Source organism: Felis catus, chromosome A1 (assembly GCF_018350175.1).
Source record: "Felis catus isolate Fca126 chromosome A1, F.catus_Fca126_mat1.0, whole genome shotgun sequence".
Classification (NCBI taxonomy): Eukaryota; Metazoa; Chordata; class Mammalia; order Carnivora; family Felidae; genus Felis; species Felis catus.
The window spans coordinates 87855052-87878943 of record NC_058368.1 but is presented as its reverse complement, the minus strand read 5'-3'; the positions used below and the strand labels follow the sequence as shown (position 1 = coordinate 87878943).

General features: G+C 61.2%; 1 protein-coding gene across 49 annotated transcripts in view; it reads left to right on the top strand.

Annotated features, from left to right (window-relative positions):
- Positions 1–23661, top strand: part of OBSCN (obscurin, cytoskeletal calmodulin and titin-interacting RhoGEF) — a 161408-nt gene extending 137747 nt beyond the window's left edge. For 45 of the 49 annotated variants that reach the window (XM_045056644.1, XM_045056651.1, XM_045056697.1 and 42 more), the window contains 30 exons: positions 152–319; positions 531–633; positions 793–922; positions 1911–2019; positions 9508–9792; positions 10814–10910; positions 11145–11266; positions 11821–11933; positions 12080–12248; positions 12398–12479; positions 13216–13416; positions 13920–13980; positions 14368–14445; positions 14755–14927; positions 15071–15097; positions 15670–15822; positions 15920–15965; positions 16100–16177; positions 16564–18589; positions 19087–19164; positions 19482–19592; positions 19740–19907; positions 20820–20942; positions 21119–21289; positions 21723–21807; positions 22029–22268; positions 22496–22719; positions 22842–22917; positions 23054–23203; positions 23348–23661. In XM_045056644.1, coding sequence (XP_044912579.1) covers positions 152–319; positions 531–633; positions 793–922; positions 1911–2019; positions 9508–9792; positions 10814–10910; positions 11145–11266; positions 11821–11933; positions 12080–12248; positions 12398–12479; positions 13216–13416; positions 13920–13980; positions 14368–14445; positions 14755–14927; positions 15071–15097; positions 15670–15822; positions 15920–15965; positions 16100–16177; positions 16564–18589; positions 19087–19164; positions 19482–19592; positions 19740–19907; positions 20820–20942; positions 21119–21289; positions 21723–21807; positions 22029–22268; positions 22496–22719; positions 22842–22917; positions 23054–23203; positions 23348–23525 — 5825 coding nt within the window. In that variant the 3' untranslated portion in view covers positions 23526–23661. Of the gene's footprint in view, positions 1–151; positions 320–530; positions 634–792; positions 923–1910; positions 2020–4928; positions 4972–6698; positions 8401–9507; positions 9793–10813; positions 10911–11144; positions 11267–11820; positions 11934–12079; positions 12249–12397; positions 12480–12678; positions 13156–13215; positions 13417–13919; positions 13981–14367; positions 14446–14754; positions 14928–15070; positions 15098–15669; positions 15823–15919; positions 15966–16099; positions 16178–16563; positions 18590–19086; positions 19165–19481; positions 19593–19739; positions 19908–20819; positions 20943–21118; positions 21290–21722; positions 21808–22028; positions 22269–22495; positions 22720–22841; positions 22918–23053; positions 23204–23347 lie in introns of those variants that run through there. The other 4 variants (XM_045056741.1, XM_045056745.1, XM_045056750.1 and 1 more) reach the window with 4 other exon arrangements.
- The last annotated feature ends 231 nt before the right edge of the window (positions 23662–23892 follow it).

Sequence of the window (23892 nt, the reverse complement as noted above, 5' to 3'; positions counted from 1 at the left end):
CTGGGTCAGCTTGGCCAGCCAGGCTCCCCACCAGGGGTCCATGCTCCAGAAGTGCTCCTCCATCGCTGCCCCATGACTGCAACTCCCCAGGCAGGCCAGCCTCCTGTCCCCAGCAGGGTCCCCTCTGTGACAGCCCTGCCTTCCTTTCCAGACGGGAAGCCAGTGGAAGTGGACCCTCACCACATCCTCATCGAGGACCCCGATGGCTCATGTGCCCTCATTCTGGACAATCTGACTGGCGTGGACTCCGGCCAGTACATGTGCTTTGCGGCCAGTGCTGCTGGCAATGCCAGCACCCTAGGCAAGATACTGGTGCAAGGTGAGCCCTGGGAGGGAGGCTGGGGTGTGGGGCATCTGGACCCTGCTCTACCTTGGGGACTCAATGGGGGGCACAGGCCTGTGGGTGGGGCTGATGGTGGCCATGTGGATTCCGACCACATCTGGGGAACTCACTGGTGGAGTAGGGTCCCTCTCCATCATGGTGTCTCTCTCTATATCTCTTCCCCTTCCACCACTCGGTGGCCCCACAGTACCCCCACGGTTTGTGAAAAAGGTCCGGGCAGTGCCCTTTGTGGAGGGAGAGGACGTTCAGGTCACCTGTACCATCGAAGGTGCCCCACACCCCCAGATCAGGTAGGCCAGGCAGTGTGGGGGCTGGGACAGGGTCTGCTGGATGCTGGCAAAGTGTGGGTGGGCTCCATGTGCAAGCCCAGACTGCAGGGGGGGCGAGAGGAGGGTCTCAAGTCGGGGAGGCTGGGGTGGCTCTGCCTCACACTGTAGGGTTGGCCATAGGTGGTACAAGGACGGGGCCCTGCTGACACCCAGCGGCAAATACCGAACCCTGAACGAGCCCCGCAGTGGCCTGCTGGTGTTGGAGATCTTGGCGGCCAACAAGGAGGACCTGGGCCACTATGAGTGCGAGGTGACATGGGCAGACATAAGGGTAGCTGAGGGGACTAGCTTGGGGCCTCCCATCACCCAGTGTCCCTGATGAGGGAGGGACCCCGGCTCCCCATCACCCAGTGTCCCTGAACCATGATGAGGGAGGGACCACAGCCCCCTATCACCCAGTGTCCCTGATGAGGGAGGGACCCCGACCCACCATCACCCAGTGTCCCTGAACCATGATAAGGGCAGAATCCTAGTCCCCCATCACCCAGTGCCCCTGATGAGGGAGGGACCCTGGCCCCCCATCACCCAGTGTCCCTGATGAGGGAGGGACCCCAACCCACCATCACCCAGTGTCCCTGAGCCATGATGAGGACACAACCCTAGCCCCCCATTACCCAGTGCCCCTGATGATGGAGTGATCCCTGGCCCACGATCACCCAGTATCCCCAGTGAAGGAGGGGATCTCTGGCCCACCATCCAGTGTCCATGACAGGGGACAGGGACCCAGATGGGAACCCTGGGTGGCATCGTCTTTTCTCCCAAAGCCACTTGCCCACCTGCAGGGCCAGGGGTGGTCTGTGGATGGTGTGTGCAGGCTGTGGCTCTTCCTGGCTACAAGCCCCCTCTGTGTGGCTGCTGTTGGTAGCCTAGGTGGGGCCTGGCCCCTATGGAGGTTCCTGTGGGAACACACAGACCTGAGCCAGCTCTGGACCCATACTGTCTGATTCAGTCACTACTGGCCACATGCAATTTGAGTTGAAATCAATAAGTTGCCTGTAGGTAAAGATTCGGTTCCATGCACGTGCTTGGGCCCATGTGGCCACCACACTGAAGTGTGTAGACAGTGTCCCCAGTGCCTAGGAAACCCTGGGCAATGCTGGGTCTGTGTGGGAACCCTTTCTTTGGTGATAGGCTCTATGCCTCTGGGACACAGCCAGGGAGGGCCTCCACTACAAATGACCTGCATGGTCCCCAGGGAGCCGCAGGCTCTAAGCAGGCTCTTGCCATCTGCCCTGCAGTTGGTGAACCGGCTGGGCTCTGCGAGGGGAGGGGCAGAGCTGTGCATGCAGAGCCCAGCTGTGCGAGCCCGGGAACAACATCGCAGAGAGCAGCTTGCAGCTGTGGAAGGTGAGTGCTGTGGGGCTGGGTTGGGGGAAACTACCAGCTTTTCCAATCAAGGTGTGCTTCTTGGAGGAGGGGCAGTGAGGGCCAAGGAGGGGTCTGGCTGGGAGAGGAGGGGATGCAGAGGCCGTGGAGCAAGGTCTGGGTCCCAGCACCCTACTGGGGCAGCATGAGGTGAGCCATGAGCCCAGAGCTTCAGCAAGGCTGAAGGGCTGCCCTGGGGGTGCATCTTCCTCACCATCTCTGGGGCAGTAATGAGTGCATAGAAAGGTCCTATCTGGGCCAGGCAGGCTGCTGGACAGTAGCCAGCCAGGCCTCATGATAGGTGGCAGCAACATTAGGTAGGACAGCTTTGCCGTGTGCAGAGCACAGGGCTGCCAGGTCTCAGCTTGGCTCCCAGGAGAGGGAGTGGTGTTGGGGTTGGGTTGTTCATGGGAAAAACAGAATGCCGTGGCTCTGCCTCCCTAACCTGGCCGGGGGTGGCCCCTGGGGTCCTGGGATGTGTCTCACTAGGGGGAGATGTGCTTTGGGGTGGGAGGTGAAGGGTGGGCGGCAGGGCACCTCACGCCTCCACTCATGCCTGGGTCCAAGATCCCAGCTGGGCCCAGCCCAAGAATGGCTGGGATGGGGAGGGTGGCAACTGGAATCTGTTCTGGGCCTGCTCAGTCCCAGAGAGCAGCCTGATGGGGCAGGGTGCAGCCCCAGGGACAGCTTCTCCCAGTGCAAGTATCCCCACCTATAAGGTGGTAAGTCTTCTGTTCCTGGAGGCATACAAGCAGAGGCTTGACTAATATTTGGTGGAGCTTCAGCTCCCACAGTAGGAAGGGCTGGAATACATGTCCTCCCAACTTCTGAATGTTGGCTTCTGTGATGCCTTGGGCTACTGGATCCAGTCCTTCCTGGGACCCCATGCCTGGGCGCCTCTGTCTATCTAGACCCTCCTACAGTCAGCCTACTTGGCACCTGAAGTTTGGCCTCACAGCCTTTGAGACCCTCCACAGCCATCACAGAGAGGGCAGGGGCCTTGTTCCTGCCCCCCAGAGGATCCTGTGATGTCTGCAGGCACCTGCACTTCCTGCAGTGTAGCATCTTATGTAGGGGAGGTGCTGCATAGGGACTTCAGTGCTCCCTCTCAGGCTGGCAACAAGCATGTCCTACAGAGGCATTCACTTCATTGTCATGATGGGTCACTTTCTGTCAACGTCCGACGGCTGTGGAGTCTGGAAGAAGGGCAGCCTCCTGGTGCCTCACATCCAAGAAGGCGGGTTCTCACAAACCCAGGATTGGAGCCCAGCGCCTACCGCTTCCTAACCCTATCCTGCTGCTTCATCTTTAACCTGGTGGCTCTATGGCCAGCACGGCCCTGGCCAGCCTTGTGGGGTGGGTGCTGCCCCCTCGCTTGTGGAACCGCACTGGGCCAGGAGCCTTGCTTCGCATGGCTGAACCTCTCCAATAGCTGCCAGTACTCACTGGAGCTTAGGGCCCATCAGGTGGCTGGCCAGTTCAGGAACAAAAGCACCAGGCAGCCAAGACATGTCCTGACTACCACCCCATAGAGCAGCAGGAGGGGACCCCAGTCATGGGGGGGGGGCGGCGAGGAGAGGAGTTCTGCACACAGGGTCCAGTCTGCAGGTGGCAAACAGGCTGGCTCTCTCTGGCCCCAACTTAATCCTCACACACAGGGCATGTTGGTGCATTCCATTCTCTCTCCCAGGGGGCTTCCCTCTCCAGGAGGCAGCTAGCACAAACACGCACATGTACATACATACATGCATGTGTGCATGCACATGCTTGTGTACACACATATACACAAATAAATGAGGTTCCCAAGGGCCATACGGATACAACTGGTACATTTAATTCATGTGCATCCAATTGGAGACAAGTTTAAAATACTCTTGGTCATCTAAAAGGAAAATCCTTTTTCTATATGGCACTGTAGCAAAGCCTGAAATCCCACACACGAAGCCAGGGTGCTGTGTGCCCCAGGCCATGCCACTTGACTTTTTTGAGCATCCCACTCAGCTTTGTCCCTATAATGGCAAAACGGACTGTTGAGACCTAAGGGTACTGGTAGCCGCTGACTGCCTGCTGTCCAGCAGGGTGTGGTTGGGAGGGGGCATCTCTGTGGCAAACCTGGCCCTTCCCAGAAGTTGCAGAGGAAGAGACCTTGAGACAGGTTGGAATAGGTGCTGCTTGGTCCCAGATGAGTCCTATCCTGTCTCTGGGACTCTGATCCTCCATCTGCTGGCTCCAGAGGGGTAGAAAGGTAGGGTAATCAAGGCAGTTGAATTTGTAGGTAGCTTCTATGGGGAGACCTAAATTTCTCTACTCAGAGCTCAGGACCCTGTCCAGGCATTTCTGGTTGCTCCTGATGGGATTTTCATGGCCTCATGCTACAAAGCTCATATGTGCCACCTCCCTGGAGAGATGCCTTTGTTCTTTAGGAATTTTTATAAAACAGGCACCAGCCATCCTAGTCGCAGTTTGATTCCCATGAGGCATTCCTTTCCCCACGCCTAGCCTTCAGTTTTTTTCTGAGCAGTGGGACCTTAGGTTTGACAAACTCACAGGGCTCCCTGGCACATGAGCTGAAGAAAGAGCTGGAATTTCTGTGTGGACTGCCCAGATGGGGCCCCTACTCTTGCTACGGTCCCTGAAAGACCCTCATTTCCTCATGTTAGACACATTTGATGTTCTACTTCCTTATCCCCCAGACACTCAAAGAAGGCTTTGTCATCTCCATTTCAAAGATGACAACTGGGGCTTCAAGCTGAGACAGATAGGCCAGGCAGGGCTTGGATCCAGTGCTCCTAAGCCGAGCAGGTTACTACACTGCCATGCCATTCAAACAGCTCAGCTCCTGAGCGCTGGCTGATCTGTAACCCTGGCTATTCCGACTGTTTTCTTTGTAGTCACTGAGCAGGAGACTAAAGTCCCCAAGAAAACCATCATCATGTAAGTGCAGGCGTGTTCCTAACTTTCCTTCTGACTGCAGTGCCCCCTGCATGCCCACTAACCCACCTAGACCTTGCCTGTGTGGCCCGGCCACCTGCTTGTCTGACTACCTGCCCATATGGCTTTTGCTCACCACGCAGACTGCCAGCACTTTGCAGAAGCTCCAGAGGGGACCCACATTCCCCTGGGGTCTTGACTACCTTCACATTTCACAGCTCTCTCTTACAGGGCCTCCATGGCTCCATTGCTTCCGCAGGGTAGACTTACTCTGTATACTTCACAGCAGTACACCCAGCTTGGACCCAGAATCACACCAGTTAGTTTGGAGCCGGGACTGAGAGCTGTTTCCCACAGTGGGCCAGAGGCAGAATTCTACTCAAAACCCTAGAATCTAGGACATTTCTGTCCAACAGAGCTTTCTGTGATGTTGGAAGTATTCTCTATGTTGCACACTACAAGAGCATCCACTAGCCATATGTGGCTGCCAAGTATTTCAAATGTGTCAAGTGTAACTGAAGAACTGAATGCTAGATTTTAGTTATTCTCATTAACTTGCATTTAATTAAAATAGTGTAACCCTAGTGGGAAGCACAGCTCTAGGTCCCTTACATGTCTCCAAGCCCAACCCTAGCATTAGGGAGATGGGGAAACTCACGTTCAGGGAAGAGGCTTGCTCAGGGTGTCTCATGATTGGAAGCCAACGGATAACCCATTTCCCCGGTGCCACGCCCGCCATCCCTTTCTTTGGTGCCTTCAAGGCTGGGGTTGTTGCTACTTAAATTACACAAGAGGTTTGGAGCTGAGTGAAACCACAGAAGGAAGAATTGGTTTTGACCTGGATTATCGGGAGGACTTCCGCTAGAGGGTGTGTGCAGGTGGAGATTGTGGAAAAGCTTGCAAAAGCCAGGAGGAAAGAAAAACTGGTCTAAGACCAGATGGCTGGGAAACTCTGGTTAGTCCCCATGGACCTATGACCTCCTCAAGGGGCCTGAAGTTGTTCAAGTTATGGAGAATCTTATCATCAGACACTTGGTCAGATCCTGGGTTAACTCTTCCTCGACTTCCTCCCTCCTCCCCCAAGGCACGTTGCTGCCCCACAATACATGGGGTAGTAGTAAGTACCCCATCCCTGGAGCTATGTGACTGTGTCTGAGCTTTATACAGATTAACTCTATGTTTCATCCATGAAAGGAGCATCTCTATTATTTACATCTTATGGATGGCTCCTGCTCTCTGAGGGCTCACTGGGGTAACCCACATGATATAAAGCATAAGGCACTGGTGGGATGGACAAGGAAGGCCATATGGCTATGTCCCTGCATACCTTCCCATTAACTGCACAAAGAGCACTGGGATCTCCGAAGTGAGCTGGTCATAAATGGAGGAGAGACTAGCACACAGAGACATTGTAAACCAGTCTCAGTCTGGGGTTTTGAGGCACCTTGTAATGTGAAATGGCCCTCCCCTGATGCCTTAACTCTTGTTTTGAGATATGCACACTAGAGTTTGAGGTTAGCCAGATGGGGCTTTGTGCTTTGTTTCTTTGGTTCTCTGTAGGTTCCAGAGGTTGGGCTCAAGCACATGTGTAGGAGTTTGTGCAGTGTCACCACTTGCTTGTGAGGACACTAACCCAATCACTCATGTGGCCCCTGCATGTGCTGATGGTGCGGGCACTGAGCAAGGCTGCAGGTCTCTGTGCCCATTTCCTCTTGGCCCTCTCCCCGCAGAGAGGAGACCATCACCACCGTGGTGAAGAGCCCCCGTGGCCGGCGCCGGTCCCCCAACAAGTCCCCTTCCCGCTCGCCTTCTCGCCGCACTGCCAGCCCACCCAGGCCAGGCCAGTTGGCCCCCGAGGTGCTCTACTCACTGGGGGCCAGCCAGCCTCGAAAGCCTGAGGTGGAACCAGGCTGGAGGCCCACTGTGCCCACGCTGTACGTGACGGAGCCTGAGTCCCACACACCGGCCCTGCCCCAGGGCACGAGGCCCCAACCCAAGTGGGTAGAGGTTGAGGAGACTATTGAAGTCCAGGTGAAGAAGACGGGCTCCAGGGGTGCATCTCCTGCCAGAGAGGCACCCAACAGCTCCACAGGGCTCCTCTTCACGATGTCAGGTGGGACACCCACAGGAGACCCCAATGCAAACAATTCCAACAACAAGTTCCTGGCTCAGGAGCCCCAGGCCCAGGGCAGAACCATAGTCAGTGCTGGAGAGCCTCTCACCTTCTGCATGGATGCTGGGCCAGAGGAGACCCCTGAGCCTTTCCCTCCCCAAGCAGCTGAAGAAGAGGCTCCCCTGGAGGAGATGGAGGAAGGAGGTGCCCTCCTGACAGAGGAGCCTCAGGGCACCAACAGCCTTTGGAGCCGTGACCCCAAGGTCCTCACACATGACGGCCGAGTGCTGACGCTGGCTGACCTGGAGGATTATGTGCCCCGGGAGGGGGAGACCTTCGGCTGTCATGGCCCAGTGCCCAGCACTTCTGATGACCCACCCTGCGAGGTCTCTGTGCTTCAGAGAGAGATCAGTGAGCCCACTGTGGGGCGGCCTGTCCTGCTCAATGTGGGGCGTCCCCTGGGCCCACGAGGCCGATCCAGCTTTTTCAGTCACCAGGAAGTGTCTCCGTCAGGGCCTCAAGTCCTTGGCCCCAGTGGAGTCTCCTTCTGTGTGCAGGAGGTGCGGGCTGGGGATGCTACCTCCTGGAAGCCGTCCTTCTGCACCCATGTCCAGCGGTCTGCAGACAGTGGCCAGAGCAGCTTCAAAACAGAGGTTTCCACCCAGACAGTCAGCTTTGGGACAGTGGGTGAGACGGTCACTCTGCACATCCACCCAGATGGGGACAAGGCCCCCAGCCCCTCCCAGGGTTGAGGCCATAAGCGTCAGGGGCTTGGCTGTCAGGCACCCTGATGCAGCCAGTGTGGCTATGTGGAGGAAGCCAGTGCCCCATGGATATGTGTGCTCTGATCCTCCCCTCCACTCTCCAAGAACTCAGGGCTGGAGCCTGCCTGCCCCTTCTACCCCAGGCACTTGCTACCTCACAAGGCCTGGTCTGGCTGAGGACACTGCACACAGGTCTGGAGTCTCAGAAAGTACAGAAGCCTCTGAAGAGTACAGGCTGGAGAGACTCATGGACTGCAGCTCTGGGCTCAGGGCTCTAGACATAAGTCAGGGACACTGTATCTGTCTGGCCATGTTCACAAGGCCGGGATGTCAGGTTTGTCCTGTCTGCTCCAGGCTAGGGTCCTGGTCTTCCTGTCAGGTGGGGGCTCCCCAGCCGCATCTTCACCATGAACATTTGTCTTGGCCTCTGGGAGGCCTGTGCGGGGCACAGCCCTGCAGGCCCTCCTGAGCCTTTCTGCAGGGTGGACCAGGGTCTGTGCATGGGAAGTGGCCCATCAGATGGCCCCGATGATGATAATAAACTGGTTCCCTGCACTGTGTCTTCTCTGCTTTCTTGCTTCTCTGCCTGGTGGCTCCGGCGACTTATTGGGGAGGGCCTTCTATGCCTGGTCCTGGGGACCACCAGTAGCAGCCCTTGGTGGGCACCTGACACCAGCCTGTGGGTTCTGGCCCATCCTAGGGTCCCTGGGTGGAGGCGTGACAGCTCGCCGGTGTAGCTTGCTCACACAGGCTGTGTGGCTGGTGACAGGTGCTACCTTGTGACAAGACTAGTGGTCATTCCCAGCCCTCTGGAGACTGAGCAGCCCTCCCTACCATCTGTGCCGGGGGGGTTGTTGGTGAGATGGGCACAGAGGCTGTGATGTGTTCGGGGTCTGTTGACCTCCTTGGACTGGGGAAGGATGAGACGCATGTCCCAGTGCCATTGAGGGCACACAGACAGCAGACTGACTAGTCGCTTCTCCAGCTTGGAGGGTCTGAGGATACAGAAGATGAACAAGAGAAAAAGTCTGGGGTGAGGGGAGAGCTCCAGGCGGGGGGACCTGCTGGGAATGGAGTGGTAGGCATCCCTGGGCATGTGTGAGGCTGTGGTGTGACCATAGGAAGAATGACCCCCAGGTGGGGGAGGAAAATGCACCAGGAGCTAGAGGCAGGGAGCCAACAAGGATACAGTGGCCTCAGTGGGGCTAGGCTGCAGGTGGAGGGGAGGCCGCTGCCATGCATGGCTGGCCTGGGAGGGCAGGAAGGACCCCTTGGCCCCTGACAGCATCAGGCTGTTCCCAGGCTTCCCTAGAGTGTGGGGCTGGGTTCCCTTGGGCCTGGGTGGCCCAGTACCCTGGGGTCTGGAGTGGACCATGGTGTGGAGGCCAGTCCCAGGGTGAAGGTATGGGATGAACTGAGACTGAGGGGCAGGACCAAGACAGAGGGCAGGTATCCAGACCCACCTGTGCCCAGAGGAGCCCCCATGTTTTCAAAAGTCCTGGGCTCACTGCCTTGAGTGTGTGGTGGGTCAGATTTGTGGGAAGGGCAGCTTGGAGTCAGCTCACTGGGGCAGCCTCTGAGGACTGGGACAAGGTTTCTGGAGCCCTCTTCTTGGGCCCAGGCCACGCCTCACCCCTACACGCTGACCTGCCTCTCCCACAGATGCTGCTGCCCCTCCCCCAGTTGCCCTGGAGCCAGCAGACAAGGAGATCACGTCTGTTCCAAGGACGCTGGTGTGCCCCGAGGCTCCAGGACCCTCCACAGGGGACCACGCTGGCCCCATCCCTGGCCCTGGGGGGCCACCCAAACTCCAGGAGGCTGGCCTCAAACTCCTAGGCACGGAGGTTGCAGATGCATCTGGTGAGGCCCAGTGGCCTCAGGCTGACCACAAAGTGCCACCTGCTCTCAGGGTCCCCCCTGTGCTGGCTTCAACCTTGGCCACCCCAGGTATCCATCCTATTCAGGTGAATGGGAAGAGCCCTGGGGACCCTGACATCCCAATGGCCCCATGCACTGGGGGACCTGGACAAGGCCCAGTTTAGCTCAGCCTCAGGCTCCCCAACTGTGAAGCTATAAGCAGGAGGTGGGTGCTGGGAGGTTCTTCCCACCCTGAGTACATCTGTCCTGGAAGCCAGAGGCTTTGGTGGTTAGCCCTGGGCACAGAGCCTGAGTGCCCTGTGCTTCTGGGTAGGTGAGAAGGAGTGGGGGAGGAGGGGGGGAAGAGGAGGAGTGGGAGGAGGGAGGAGAAGAAAAAGGAGGGAGGAGGAGGTGAGGGAGGAGATGGAGAGGAGGAGGAGGAGGGAGGGGGAAGAAGAAGAGAGAGGAGGAAAAAGGAAGAAGAGAGAAGAGAGAGGAGGAGATGGAGGAGGGAGGAAGGGGGAGGAGGAGGGAGGAAGAGAGAGGAGGGGAGGGAGGAGGAGAATGAAGGAAAGGGGGAAGAGGGAAGAAGAGGGATGAGAGGGAGGAAGAGGAGTAAGGAGGAAGAGGAGGGAGAAAAGAAAGGAGGTGAGGGAGGAGAGGGAGGAGAAGGAGGAAGAAAGGAGGAGGAGGGAGAGGGAGGAGGAAGGAGAGGAGAGGTAGACCCCCTCACCACCACCCTGGCCTGATGAGACCCCCCCCCAGGGATGCTGCCTTGGGGCCCCTCCCCCCCAGAAGCTGCTGCACCTGGCTGTCAGAATGGCCCTTGTCTGGGTAGCTGGGACCCTGTTGCATGGCTGCTGGCCCAGGCCAGAAGCTAGGACAGGAGGGTGCATTGGCTCCTGGGCTCTGCGGGGAGGTCAGGACCCCTGGGTTTGGAGGAGGGTAGTCCCTGTCTGTTCTTACCCACAGGGGCCCTGTGCTCCCACAGTCCCTCCTCCACCTTGTGCTCCCACCCTCTGGGCCTGCAGGATGACATGGGGACACATAGTGAGGGGCAGTCCCAGCTCCATCCCAAGCTCCCTCTCACTAAGCCCCTGTCTCCTACCAGCTGAGCCTCAGAAGGTGCCAGAGCCTCTTCCCCAGGAGGGCCAGGAGCAGGACTTGGGGACCCATGCTGAGGCCCAGGGACGCACTGTGCCCATCCGGTAACCTCCTTGGCGTGCTGGGTGGGGGCAGTTCATGAGGGGACATCCCAGGGTCAGGGCACAGAGGAGAGACTGCTCTCAGGGTGAGGGGTGGAGCCCTCGCCTCACCCGGGGCTGGGTCCCCTCTTTGTGCATCCCCTAAAAGTCTGCTGTAGTGCGGGGGCGGGGGCAGAGCTGCCCACACTCCAGGGGTGTAGGAGAAGAGCAGACACTCATCCAGCTCCATGACCACAGGATGGAGGGTACAGCCTGGCCGGGAGCAGGAGCAGTGGACCTATGGGACATCCACAGCCAGGTGTTCATGGAGACCACGCATCGGACATATGTGTACCAGGCCAGCGACACGGGTGCCACAAGTAGGCGGGGGCTTAGTGGGTCATGTCTGTGTGTGCTCCCAGTGCCCTGGACCGGGGGAGGGACGCTTGTGCAGAGGAACCTGCAGAGCCACCTAGCCTGTCCCAGCCTTGCTGGGGTGGGGTAGGTGTGGGGAGCTCTCTGCCCCTGTGTCTCCCCAGGGAGAGGTGAGGGCTGTCACCTGGGAGGGTTGAGGGGCTGAAGGTAGTGAACTGTTTGCTGGGGGCCACCTTCTCCAGCAGGCGTCGACATGCTCTGCACACCCTGCCCTTGGACAGCTAGGAGAGACAGAGGCTTGTGGGAAGGAGGCACTTCCTGACCATCAGGGGCCTGGGCAGAGTCAGGAGGGGGGCGCCCCCATTAGGGAGGCAGGTGGGCTCTTGTTGCCCCAGGGCGTATCACAAGGCTTGGGGGTATCAGGACAGGTGTGGGTGGGTGGTCAATGCTGGCCCACTATAGGGGGGCAGTCTCTGACTGCAAGGCCCAGCTCCAAGACTCAATGTGGGCTGAGGACACAGCCTGGACCTCTCTCCATGGGCTCCCTCCTGCACCCCAGGGCCCCCATCCATGCAGGTCACCATCGAAGACGTGCAGGCACAGAGGGGCAGCACCGCGCAGTTCCAAGCGGTCATCGAGGGCAACCCGCAGCCCACAGTGACCTGGTACCGGGTAGGGACAGGCACCGGGCTGGGGGCCGGGACTGGCGAGTGTGTAGCATTCCCACCCGCCAGCAAAGCACTCGCAGTAGGGCGGGGGCGGGATAGAGTCTATCCCCAGGTTGGGCTGACAGCTGCCCCACCCGCCTGTGCCCCCAGGATGATGCCCAGGTGGTGGACGGCGCCCGGCTCAGCCAGCATCGGGAAGGGACTACCTACTCCCTGGTGCTAAGGGACGTGACACAGCAGGACGCAGGCGTCTACACCTGCCTGGCCCAAAACGCTGGTGGCCAGGTGCTGTGTAAAGCGGAGCTGGTGGTCCACGGGGGTGAGTCCGGGGAACCTTCCTCGAGGGCATGGGACGGGTGTGGTCTGCAGCCTCCCTCAGGCTCCAGCATAGTCCGTCTAGCACAGAGACGCTCCAGTTGGGGGTAAGTGGACATAGTTACACCTACGACTCCCTTTCTTCGACTACAGGAGACAGCGAGCCTGACACTGAGAAGCAAAGCTATCGAAGGAAGCTGCACTCCTTCTATGAGGTCAAGGAGGAAATTGGAAGGTATTGTCCACAAACGCAGCCACAGGAGAGGGCCGCTCCTCGACACCCCCGCGACCCAGAGCCCCTTCCCCCGACTCTCCGCCCTGGGAGCCCCCAGCACCTCCTGGAACCCCCGCGCCCCGCGGACCCCTGAATCCCTGGAACTCCATCCCTCAGTCCCCGCCTCCCAGAGCTCTTTCCTCCCAATCTCCGCCCCCAGAACCCCCAGGATCCTGGAAACCCTGCGACCCGGGAACCCCTGTGCCCCAGGAACCCCGCCCACCACGGAGCACCTGCCTTCTCCCCCGGGAGCCCCCAGCACCCCTGGAACCCTTGGTCCCCGGGGACCCTTGCGTCCCCTGAACTCCGCCCCTCAACCTCCACCTCCCAGAGCCCCTTCCTTCAAGTCCCCGCCCCCAGCCCCCCGGGAGCCCCAGCTTCCCGGGACCCCGCCCCCACGGAGCACCAGCTTTCTCCAGGGAGCCGCCAGTATCCCCTGGAACCCCTGCGCCTCGGGACCCCGCCGTCCACAAAGCACCCTCTTTCCCACCCCCCTGTTCTCCGGAAATTCCGCCTCTCAGGAGCTCCACCCCTCCCGCTGACCCAAGGGCACGGGCACCCCCACCCAGAACCCAGTCCCCCAGAAACCTCCTTCCCTGGAGGACCCTCGTGAGCACAGCTCTCCGGGAACTCCACCGCTCCTCCAACCCCGTCCTGGGGAACCGGCGCGCCCTCAGCGTGGCTCCCCTCCTCCCAGGGGCGTGTTCGGCTTCGTGAAGAGGGTGCAGCACAAGGGAAACCAGATGTTCTGCGCGGCCAAGTTCATCCCCCTGCGGAGCAGGACGCGCACCCAGGCGTACCGCGAGAGGGACATCCTGGCCACGCTCAGCCACCCGCTGGTCACAGGGCTGCTTGACCAGTTTGAGACCCGGAAGACCCTGATCCTTGTCCTGGAGCTGTATCCCACAGCCAGGCCAGAGGCCAAGAAAAGGAGCGCCCACGCAGACCTTTGGCAGGCATAGGTCGGAGGGCCCCAGCAGGGCCTGTTCTGCTATTCCTGGACACAGCCCTGGCCTTGTAGCTCGCGGTCCCCTGGCTCAGGAATTTTGGCAGAGCTGTGTCACAGGGTCCAAGACAAGCCCTCACTGGGCCATCCCACGCTCCACGGGGCCTTGCCCAGCAGGGAGGTCAGACTTATGGGCCACACTCAGCGCTAATGCTGAGGGTCCTCAGGCAGCCCACCCGAGCTCCAGGGAGGGGTGCACATGCCCTACTCACCCCTCCCACTCTGCTGCTGTCCGCTGACCTTGGCCCCCCTCCTTGGGGTCTCTGTCCCTCCCACCCTCCACAGTCTGAGCACCAACCTCCCCAGCTTGGCCCCCACCCCCACCCCAAGATAGGAGGTGTGTGTGGGGCCAGGTGGGTTCCAGACTCCAGAGCTTTCCTTGACCTGAGCCCCAGGTGCTCCTCAGAGGAGCTGCTGGACCGGCTGTTCAAGAAGAGTGTGGTGACCGAGGCTGAGGTAACTGCACGGTCTCCTGTTTTCCCTGGCCACACCCAGCACACCCCATCTTGGAAACCTTCTGGGGTTCCCCCGGGCCTCATGGGGTGTGGCAGTTCCTCAGTAGGGCTCTCTAAGCCCTTCCATGCACCCCCCTTCCCCGGGGGGCCACTGCTTTCCTCTCCCAGTCACCACCTGGCTGGTGGGGCCCTCCCTCCTGAGACACCAGGTGCTTCCGGCTTTAGTCAGGCCCATCTGCTTTCCGGGCTGGAGGAATCCTCTGGCTTTGGGCTCTGGGAGGCTTTGCACATCACCTGCCCTGCGGGATCCGTGCCCAGCTCAGATCTGGGGGCAAGTGGAGCAGTAGGTGGAGGATGGACCTCCTCTGAGCCCTGGCCTCGGTTCCAGGTCAAGGTGTACATCCAGCAGCTGGCAGAAGGGCTGCATTATCTGCACGGCCAGAGCATTCTCCATTTGGACATAAAGGTGCTTGACCTTCTTGGGGCCCCGCAGGGACCAGGGAGGGACCCTGAACATGGGGGGGGGGGCGGGTAGAGGCAAGTCTAGCACTTCCAGACTCTCTGGGGATGCAGAGTGATATCAGGTGGGATACAGCTCGGATGAACTGGAAGCTGTCCCCAAATAGCACTAAAACCTACCCCAAGACTGCCCACTATCCCACCAGCATCACTGTTGCCTTGGGAAAGCCCTTCACAGACCCTTGTGTGTTCCCTGCGGCCCTGGGAGCCCCCTCCTTAGGGCATGGCCTCCCCTCTCCCTGACTGTGTCTCACAGCCCCCAAATATCCTGATGGTGCATCCCGCTCGGGAGGACATTAAAATCTGCGACTTCGGCTTTGCCCAAAAAATCACCCCAGTAGAGCCACAATACAGCAAGTATGGCTCCCCAGAGTTTGTATCCCCTGAGATCATTGAGCAGACTCCTGTGAGCGAGGCCTCGGACATCTGGTAAGTGAGTGGCCACTGGGGATGCCAGCAGCCCCCGCTCCACACAGTCGCTGCCCCTCCTCCCACACCCCCCAACTCTGAGCATACCCTTTGCCCGAAGCCCAGGTATGGGATGACTCAAGACTGTGCTTTTGCTCCTGCAGGGCCATGGGGGTCATCTCCTATCTCAGGTAAGCAGACACCTGCCTCTGTCAACCACCCCCTCTGAAACCAAGCGCTGATCCCTTCCCCATCAGACCCATGACAAGCCATGTGCACTACTGGCTGCTTCCCAGATCAAAGACCCAAGACCCACAGGGCAGCTATTATGGGAACCAGCGGTCAGCCAACTCTGATAAGTGGTTTCTGCTGCACTCTTTTCTTACACACTGTGGCCCAGAGGAGCTTGGCCGGGTCACCAGGCAAAGCACTGAGCTGTTTCCCTAAAGGGTCTGCCCAGAGCCTCCTCATTACAGTTACAGCTGCCCTCGAGGAGGCTGCTGGTGTAGATTGAGCCTGGATCCCACCTCACGCTAAGGCTGGGTACATACTCCAGGTTGACCCTTGATCCCTGTCCCAGGCTGAGCGTGGATCTCTGGGCAAATATTGGCCATTTCTGGGACTCTCAGGGCTGGATGGGAGTGGCTCTGTGGCCACTGGGGGCCTTGTAAAAGACTCAGCACTGTTTGCTCTGGCCACCTGCTCCCTATGCATCCAGAAATCCAGGTCACTTCTGAAGGCAAAGTCATGTCTCTGCTTTCAGCCTGACCTGCTCGTCACCGTTTGCCGGTGAGAGTGACCGAGCCACCCTCCTGAATGTGCTGGAGGGGCGGGTGTCTTGGAGCAGCCCCATGGCTGCCCACCTCAGCGAGGATGCCCAGGAATTTATCAAGGCTGCCCTGCAGAGGGCCCCAGAGTGAGTGTGCCACCCTTTCCCCGCCCCGGGTTCTCACAGGCCTGCCCCTGGGGCAGCTGACCACCTGGCCTGACCCCTGGCCTTCTTCTCCTTGCAGGGCCCGACCCAGCGCAGCCAAGTGCCTGGCCCACCCTTGGTTCCAGGTGAGCAGGCTGAGCCCAAGCAGGCCTGCACAGGGAGGGAAACAGGCCATGGGGCTGGGGAGGCAGAGGTCTGCGTGGACCACAGGGTGCACCAGGGTCTGCCCTCACCGTCTCTGTCACCTGGGCCCTCTCAGAAGTCCGTGCCCGCGGAGGAGGCCCACTTCATCAACACCAAGCAACTCAAGTTCCTGCTAGCCCGTAGCCGCTGGCAGGTGAGCAGTGCAGCTTTGTGGAGGGGGTGAGGGTTAGGGTTAGATCCCCCAAAAGATGCTGAAGAGGGGGCAGAGCTGCGAGGTGGGGGCTGGAGGCCCGCAAGGAAACCAGGCCCCGAGGGCTGGCTGTGCGTCCCCGCAGGGCCTGGGAGAAAGAGAAGCCAGGCTGGGGCATGAGCTCTCTGAGCCCCGGGGGCGGGTCTGGGAGGAGGTGCGTGCCACGCGCAACGTCCCAGCCTGGGCAGGAACAGAACGACACAGCCCTAGGGGATGAGGAGTGGAGCTTGTAATGCGCTCCAGTTCCTGGGTGCCCCTTCAGGGACCACTAGGAGCCGCAAAGCGGGCGGACACACGGCTGACGCGCCCCTGTCCCCTGCAACCCCCAGCGCTCCCTGATGAGCTACAAGTCCATCCTGGTGATGCGCTCCATTCCCGAGCTGCTCCAGGGCCCGCCCGACAGCCCGTCCCTCGGGGTGGCCCGGCACCTGCACGAAGGCGCCAGCGCCGCCTCCAGCAGCTCGTCCTCGTCCTCCGACAACGAGCTGGCACCCTTCGCCCGGGCCAAATCGCTGCCGCCCTCTCCGGTGACCCACTCCCCGCTGCTGCACCCGCGGGGCTTCTTGCGGCCGTCCGCTAGCCTGCCGGAGGAGGCCGAGGCTTGCGCGTCTGCCGCCGCCGCGCCTCAGCCGGCGTCGCCCCCAGGTGCAGAGGTGCCTGCTGCCCCGGGCTGCGTTCCCCGGCAGAGCGTCATCCGCAGCCTCTTCTACCAGCAGGCAGGCGAGGCCCTGGAGCGCGGAGGCCCCGCCATGGGCGGCAGGCGGCACCCCGCCCGGCGGAGGCACCTGCTCAAGGGCGGCTACTTCGCAAAGGCCCTGCCCGGCCTGCGGGAGCCGCTGCTGGAGCATCGCGCGCTGGAGGAGGAGGCCGCCCGGGAGGAGCAGGCCGCTCTGATGGCCAAAGTGCCCTCCTTCGAGACCGCCCTGCGGCTGCCTGGCTCCAGCGCCCGAGTGGCACCCGGCCGCAGCCGATCCCTGGAGCTCGACCAGCCACACTCCACCAGCTCCTCCACTGAGGCCTGTGGTGGGGGGCAGTGCCCTGCCCCAGGCCTCTCAGGCCTCCAGATAGCCTCAGGGGAGAGCCTGCCAGGAGGGGTCACATGTGCCCAGGAGATGCAGTGTCCAGAGGGATCCCAGCAGGGGCCAAGACTATTGCCATCCATCGGGGGCCTCCCAGGGGCTGCTCAGCAAGAGGGGTCATCCCAGGACAGCTGTGGGTGGCAGCCCGCCCCTTCCTTCCAGCCCCAGTGGGGTCCCGCTCCCCTGCAAGGCTGTGGCCCCCCTAAGGCTGTTACACCACAACTTTCTGGCTCCTTCCCTTCAGAGCAGTGCACGGGGCCCCTCTGGGCATCCTCCAGCCCCTTCCTCTCAGGGGAGACCCAGGCTCCCCTCTCCCCAGCCCAAGAAAGCTGCCAGCCAGGCTCTATGGAGAGTCCAAAGGACACTTGTCTCACTGGGAGGCTGAGTCTCCCTAGCTCCTCAGGGCTGGCTTCCCAGGTGGGCACGGGGCCTGGTCCTTCCCAGGATGCCACCCGGGAGCTGGAGGATGCATCAGAACCGGAGCCCAGCCCACAGCGGCCTCAGGAACAGGCCACCATGCGGAAGTTCTCCCTGGGGCAACGTGGGGGCTACGCCGGAGTGGCGGGTTATGGCACCTTTGCCTTTGGTGGGGATGCAGGGGGCATGCTGGGGCAGGGTCCCCTGTGGGCCAGGATGGCCTGGGCCACCTCTCAGTCCTCAGAGGAGCATGATGACACTGGGGCTCAGAGCCCACCCCCCCAGGCCAGCGCAGCGCCCCTTCCCAAGGGCAGCAGGGCACCCCCAAGGGCTTCCCCAGAGCTGAGCTCGTGGGAAGACTTCGGCAGGGGCTCCCAGGTGTCCCTGGTGCAGATCCGAGACCTGTCTGGGGACTCAGAAGCAGCGGACACCGTGTCCCTGGACATCTCAGAGGTGGAGCCTGCCTACCTCAACCTGTCCGACCTGTATGACATTAAGTACCTCCCTTTCGAGTTCATGATCTTCAGGAAGGTCCCCAAGCCTGTGGAACCAGAGTCACCTTCCTCCCCGGAATCCGAGGCAGAGGAGGAGCTGGCTGAGTTCCCAGAGGCCGCGTGGCCCTGGCCAGGCGCACTGGGTCCACCAGCCAGCCTGCAGATCACAGAGGAGCCAGAGGACATGGAGACCCTGCTCGGGGAGGCCACTGGCAGTAGGAAGCGGAAATGGTCACCCCCCTCCGGTGGCCTCTTCCACCTCCCCAGGAGACACACGCTGGAGGAGCCCCTGGAGCTGGGACTGCGCAGGAGGGTGAGGGCCTCAGTGGCCCACATCTCCCGCCTCCTGAAGGGCAGGCCGGAAGGTGACTTCCCCACCCCACTCCACCCCCTCCCTGCAGGTAGTAGGTGTCTTGTTTGCACTTTGGGGCACCTCGCCGCCTCCGCGGCTGGGAAGAGCTGGGTGACACAGAAGCCACTCTGCTCCAGGGTCCTCTCCCCTGCCCCACATGGGGGCCTCTGTTTCTGAGGTCTCCTGTGTGGCCTCAACCCGCAACCCCCATGTGCATCTGAGGTCCCTGTGTTGGGACCTGAGAAGGCTTGGAGACACTGGTACAAAGAGAATCAAACCAGTCCTGGCCTCCCCAGGCACCTGTGGCCCCCAAGTCTTACCTGCCCCTGGTGCCCTTGCCCAGGACAGGCTGATCCTGACAGGGGTCAGAAGGGAGTGGTCTCTGCAGCAAGTTTAGCTCATTTGCAACAAAAGTCTTTGGGATCTGGGCTCTTGTGCCCCATGTGGGAGTCCACTGTGGGTGGCAGCTGGGCCCCTTAGGTGTGACTTCTGGAGGCCTCCTCCCTGCAGGTCTGGAGAAAGAGAGCCCCCCCAGGAAGAAGGCAGGCCTGGCTTCCTTTCGGCTGGGCCTGAAAAGCAAGGACCGAGGTGGGTGTGCTGCCCTGGGGGGCCGAGTCGCACTGCAGCTGAGGGGACCCAGCTGTGGGGGACGGGAGCCCCTCCTCAGTGCCCAGACCAGTGTGGGGGACAAGCTTACATCCACGGGGGCTGGAGCCCAGATAGGTGAGGGGGGGTGCTCTGGTCCCATTATTGGGGCAGTTCTGGAGGACTTTCTGGGGCAGGTGCTAGTGTTGAAGATGAGCTGAGTGAGGGTGGGCTTCCCCAGCATCCCTGCCTCAGGGGTCCAGGTTCTCAGGTTGGGGATCATCTCTGAAGGCTCCCCTGCCTCCCTTCCTGCTCCCCAGCACCATCCTTTCTAAGGGAGCTCTCAGATGAAACGGTGGTCTTGGGCCAGTCAGTGACTCTTGCCTGCCAAGTGTCAGCCCAGCCAGCTGCACAGGCCACCTGGAGCAAAGGTAAGGAGGTGTCCTGGGGCTGGGGTGCAGGAAGAGGAGGGCACTGCTCTCACTGTACAGAGGGAACCTAAGGCCCCAGGAGGGCACGGGTCTCCAGGCAGGGTGCATATTCGAGCTGCTCCCCAGGTCTGCTTTGTCCTGCTGCAGATGGGACTCCCCTGGAGAGTAGCAGCCGCCTCCTTATCTCCTCCACACTCAAGAACTTCCAGCTCCTGACCATCCTGGTGGTGAATGCTGATGACCTGGGAGTGTACACGTGCAGCGTTCGCAACACGCTGGGGACTGCGGCCACCACGGCTGTCCTCCGGAAGGCAGGTGGGTGCACCGTGCCAGGCCCTCTGGGTGGAGACAGGGAGAGGGGCCACCCCACATGCCACTGCCTCCTTCTGGAGGTTTCCTCCAGGCCCACGGAGGCGGGGGAGGGGATGAGACTCTTCTGGGGTGCCTGGAGACCCCTTATCACTTTGAGGGTGGGTTTATGCTGGGCCCCTCTGCTGGAGGCCTACAGAATGTGACGCTCACCAGCCAGTTGTGCACACCCCAGCACACTGGCAAGCCTGGAGGGGCCACAGAGGGTAGGAGTCCGCTCTGAAGGCTGGAACCCCCAGGATGGGAGGCAGAAGGCAGGAGGCAGGGTGGCCCACCTGGCCCAGCCCTCTCCCCTGCCCTTCTGGGTGTGTGGGGGGGGGCTCCTCTCCTTGCATTTCACACCCATTTCCTCCCAGTTCTTCTAGCCAATGGAGGACCAGCCTGCTTCCCAGTTTGTATTTCTATTAAGGTCAAACTATGATCTCAAAAACAGTGCAGGGGACCCCAAACAGGGGCTGTGGGTGCAGCCCTCGGGCCCTGGCTTAATTCTCAGCAATGGCCAACCAGCAGGTGTTTGTCAGGTGAACCTGAGCAGCCATGACAGGCCTCCCTGTGGGGGGCCTGGCACTGGCAGAGGGCTGTCCCTGAGGGCCACTCCACAGGCTTCCTGAGTACATGGTGGGAAGGGAGCCTGGCAGGGTACACACCTACCAAGGCCCCCACCACAGGAGGCCCTGGGCCCTTCTACTTACTGGTCAGTGCTGGAAGGGGACCCCGAACGAATGGGACTAGGGGATGGTGGGCTCAGGGTCCTGGCTGCAGGTGTAGGAGGGCAAGGCGGGGCGGGCAGGGGCTCTGAGCTGCATCGGAAGCCCTGGAAAGACCCCCCCACCCTGACTGCTGACTGTGGCCCCGCAGAGCGCCCCTCGTCTTCCCCCCGCCCGGACATTGGGGAGGTATATGCCGACGGGGTGCTGCTGGTCTGGAAACCTGTGGAGTCATACGGCCCTGTAACCTACATTGTGCAGTGCAGCTTGGAAGGTGCGAGCCGTCCCGGTGTCCCCCGGGTGCCCATCGGGGAAGCCTGCCTGGCTGGGGGGCCTCAGGCAGAGCCCAGCCAACTCCGTGCTCCCTCTAGGAGAGGTCTGTCCACCCCCTGGCCCTGGGGAGGGGGGCCTTGGGCTAGTGTTCACCCATGCCCCTCCTGTGTGGCCCAGGTGGCAGCTGGAACACCCTGGCTTCTGACATCTTTGACTGCTGCTACGGCGCCAGCAAGCTTTCGAGGGGCGGCACATACATCTTCCGCACGGCCTGCGTCAGCAAGGCGGGCATGGGTCCTTACAGCAGCCCCTCAGAGCCGGTCCTCCTGGGAGGGCCCAGCCACCTGGGTGAGCCTGCTGGGCGGGGCGGTGGCCATGCGCTATCACTCCAGTCACACGTACTCTCTGGGATGCTTTTTAAATTTATTTTTGTTTTATTTATTTTTGAGAGAGAAAGAGCATGAGCAGGGGAGGGGCACAGAAAGGGAGAGAGAATCCTAAGCAGGCTCTGAGCTGTGGGTTTGAACTCACCAATCATGAGATCACGACAAGAACAGAAATCAAGAGTCAGACGCTTAAGGGACTGAGCCCCCAGGACTGCCCCTGGGAAAGTTTGGTTTAACCTGTAGGTCTCTGCATCTCCATGGCCCAAGGAATGAGGTCAAAGTGTGGGGATTCACAGAAGGGCCCCTGTCAGGGTGCCTGGGAAGGAGGAGAGGAGACGAGGTGGGGGGAGCTGGGGCTGGAGGGGTGCCTCCGTCACTGACTCCTTCTCCCGTAGCCTCTGAGGAGGAGAGCAGCGCCTCGCGGCCAGCCCAGCCCCTCCCCAGCACGCAGACGTTCGCCTTCCAGACGCAGATCCGAAGGTAAAGGGAAGGCGGACCTCCCCGCCACAGCTCACCACCCCGCTGGCCCAGCCTCCCTGCCCACTTGGCGCCTCCACCCAAGTTTGGTTCAGAGCCTCTGTGCCGTCCTCCCCCTTCCCGGAAGGCTCTGGTCACCTCCCGCTGGGCTTGCTTTACTGATACTGGGAAGGAGGGTGCGTGGGGGGTGTCCTCACAAGCCTGGCCGGTGCCCCCTCGCCCAGGGGCCGCTTCAGCGTGGTGCGGCAGTGCCGGGAGAAGGCCAGCGGACGCGCGCTGGCCGCGAAGATCGTTCCCTATCGCCCCGAGGACAGGACTGCCGTACTGCGCGAATACGAGGCTCTCAAGAGCCTGCGCCACCCGCACCTGGCCCAGCTGCAGGCCGCCTACCTCAGCCCCCGGCACCTGGTCCTCATCTTGGAGCTTTGCTCGGGACCCGAGCTGCTCCCCTGCCTGGCGGAGAGGTGAGGGGTGGCCTGTCTGCTGGTCCCGGGGCGGGAATGTAAAGAGCGACGGAGCGCGGAGGGGCGCGCGGTGCGTACCACCTCCCGGCTCCGCCTCCACCGACCAGCCCACGTCCCGGAGCTTTAGCAGAGCGGGGGTGCCCCTCCCAAGCCCACGGGCAGGGCTCGTGTCTCCGCGCCCCTTCTGCCGTGGACAGAGCCGAGTCCCTCTTCTCACGCGCCCCCAGGGTCTCCTACTCAGAGTCGGAGGTGAAGGATTACCTATGGCAGATGCTTAGCGCCGCCCAGTACCTGCACGCCCAGCGCATTCTGCATCTGGACCTCAGGTCCGAGAACATGATCGTCACCGAATACAACTTACTCAAGGTCGTCGACCTGGGCAACGCCCAGAGCCTCGCCCAGGAGAAGGTCCTGCCCTCCGAGAGGTTCAAGGACTACGTGGAGACCATGGGTGCGCTGGGAGCGGACGCCAACCTGACCTGGGGGGAAGGGTGGGCCAGGAGGAAACCCCGCCCCCAGGCCTGCGTCCCTCCCCAGCCTCTCACCTGTGCCCTGACCTGTACTCACTCCCAGCTCCCGAGCTCCTGGAGGGCCAGGGTGCCGTCCCACAGACCGACATCTGGGCTATAGGCGTGACAGCCTTCATCATGTGAGTTCTCCAAGCGCAGGGGCGGGGGGGGGGTGGGGAGGACTGGGCATCCACGGAGGGTTATCCCAGACCCCCCGCTGTCCCCCCCCCCCACACCCGATGGTTACCTGAGTCTCCTGATCCCCCACGCGCGCAGGCTGAGCGCGGAGTACCCGGTGAACGGTGAAGGGACACGCGACCTGCAGAAAGCCTTGCGCAAGGGGCTCATCCGTCTGGGTTGCTGCTACGCGGGGCTGTCCGGCGGCGCGGTGGCTTTTCTCCGGAGCACGTTGTGTGCGCACCCCTGGTAAAGTGGCCGTCCTGTCCGTCGCATCACCCTGCGCTCCGCCCCGAGCCCAGCCCTCCCACCCCGCCTGGCCCACGCCCTACGTCCCTTCTCCGCTCGGCCTCCGCTCCCAGAGCTCAGCTGGTACCGTTTCCCTCTCTCCAGGGGCCGGCCGTGCGCGACCAGCTGCCTACAGTGTCCATGGCTAACCGAGGAGGGCCCTGCGGGCTCCCAGCCCGCGGCTGTCTCCTTCTCCACCGGGCGACTTCGAGCCTTCGTGCGCGAGCGAGAGAAGAAGAGGGCGCTGCTGTACAAGAAGCACAACTTGGCCCAGGTGCACTAAGCACCCGGCCTGGCAGAGAGGGTGTGTGTGTGATGGGGGGGGGGTGGGAGGTCGCCCTTCTGGGCTGCGCCCCTCAGTCTCCGCTCTAGGACTCGCTGTATATGAACAGACAGGCCAATAAAAAAGCAGAACCGGATGAAGTGTTATCTCTTTCTTTGTGGGTTTGTTTGGAGAAAGAGGAGAGGGTTCCGCCACCTCACTTGGAGGTTGGGGGACAATCAGACAGCAGAACTGCCCTTCCCTGTGGAATGGGTGGAAGTCAGGCATCCTGGTTCATGGAGTGGGGCAGCCAGGGCACCCTCAATGGAGGTGACCAGCTCATCCAGCTTACAGTCCTGGGGAAACTGGGACAGTTGGTCCCCAGCCT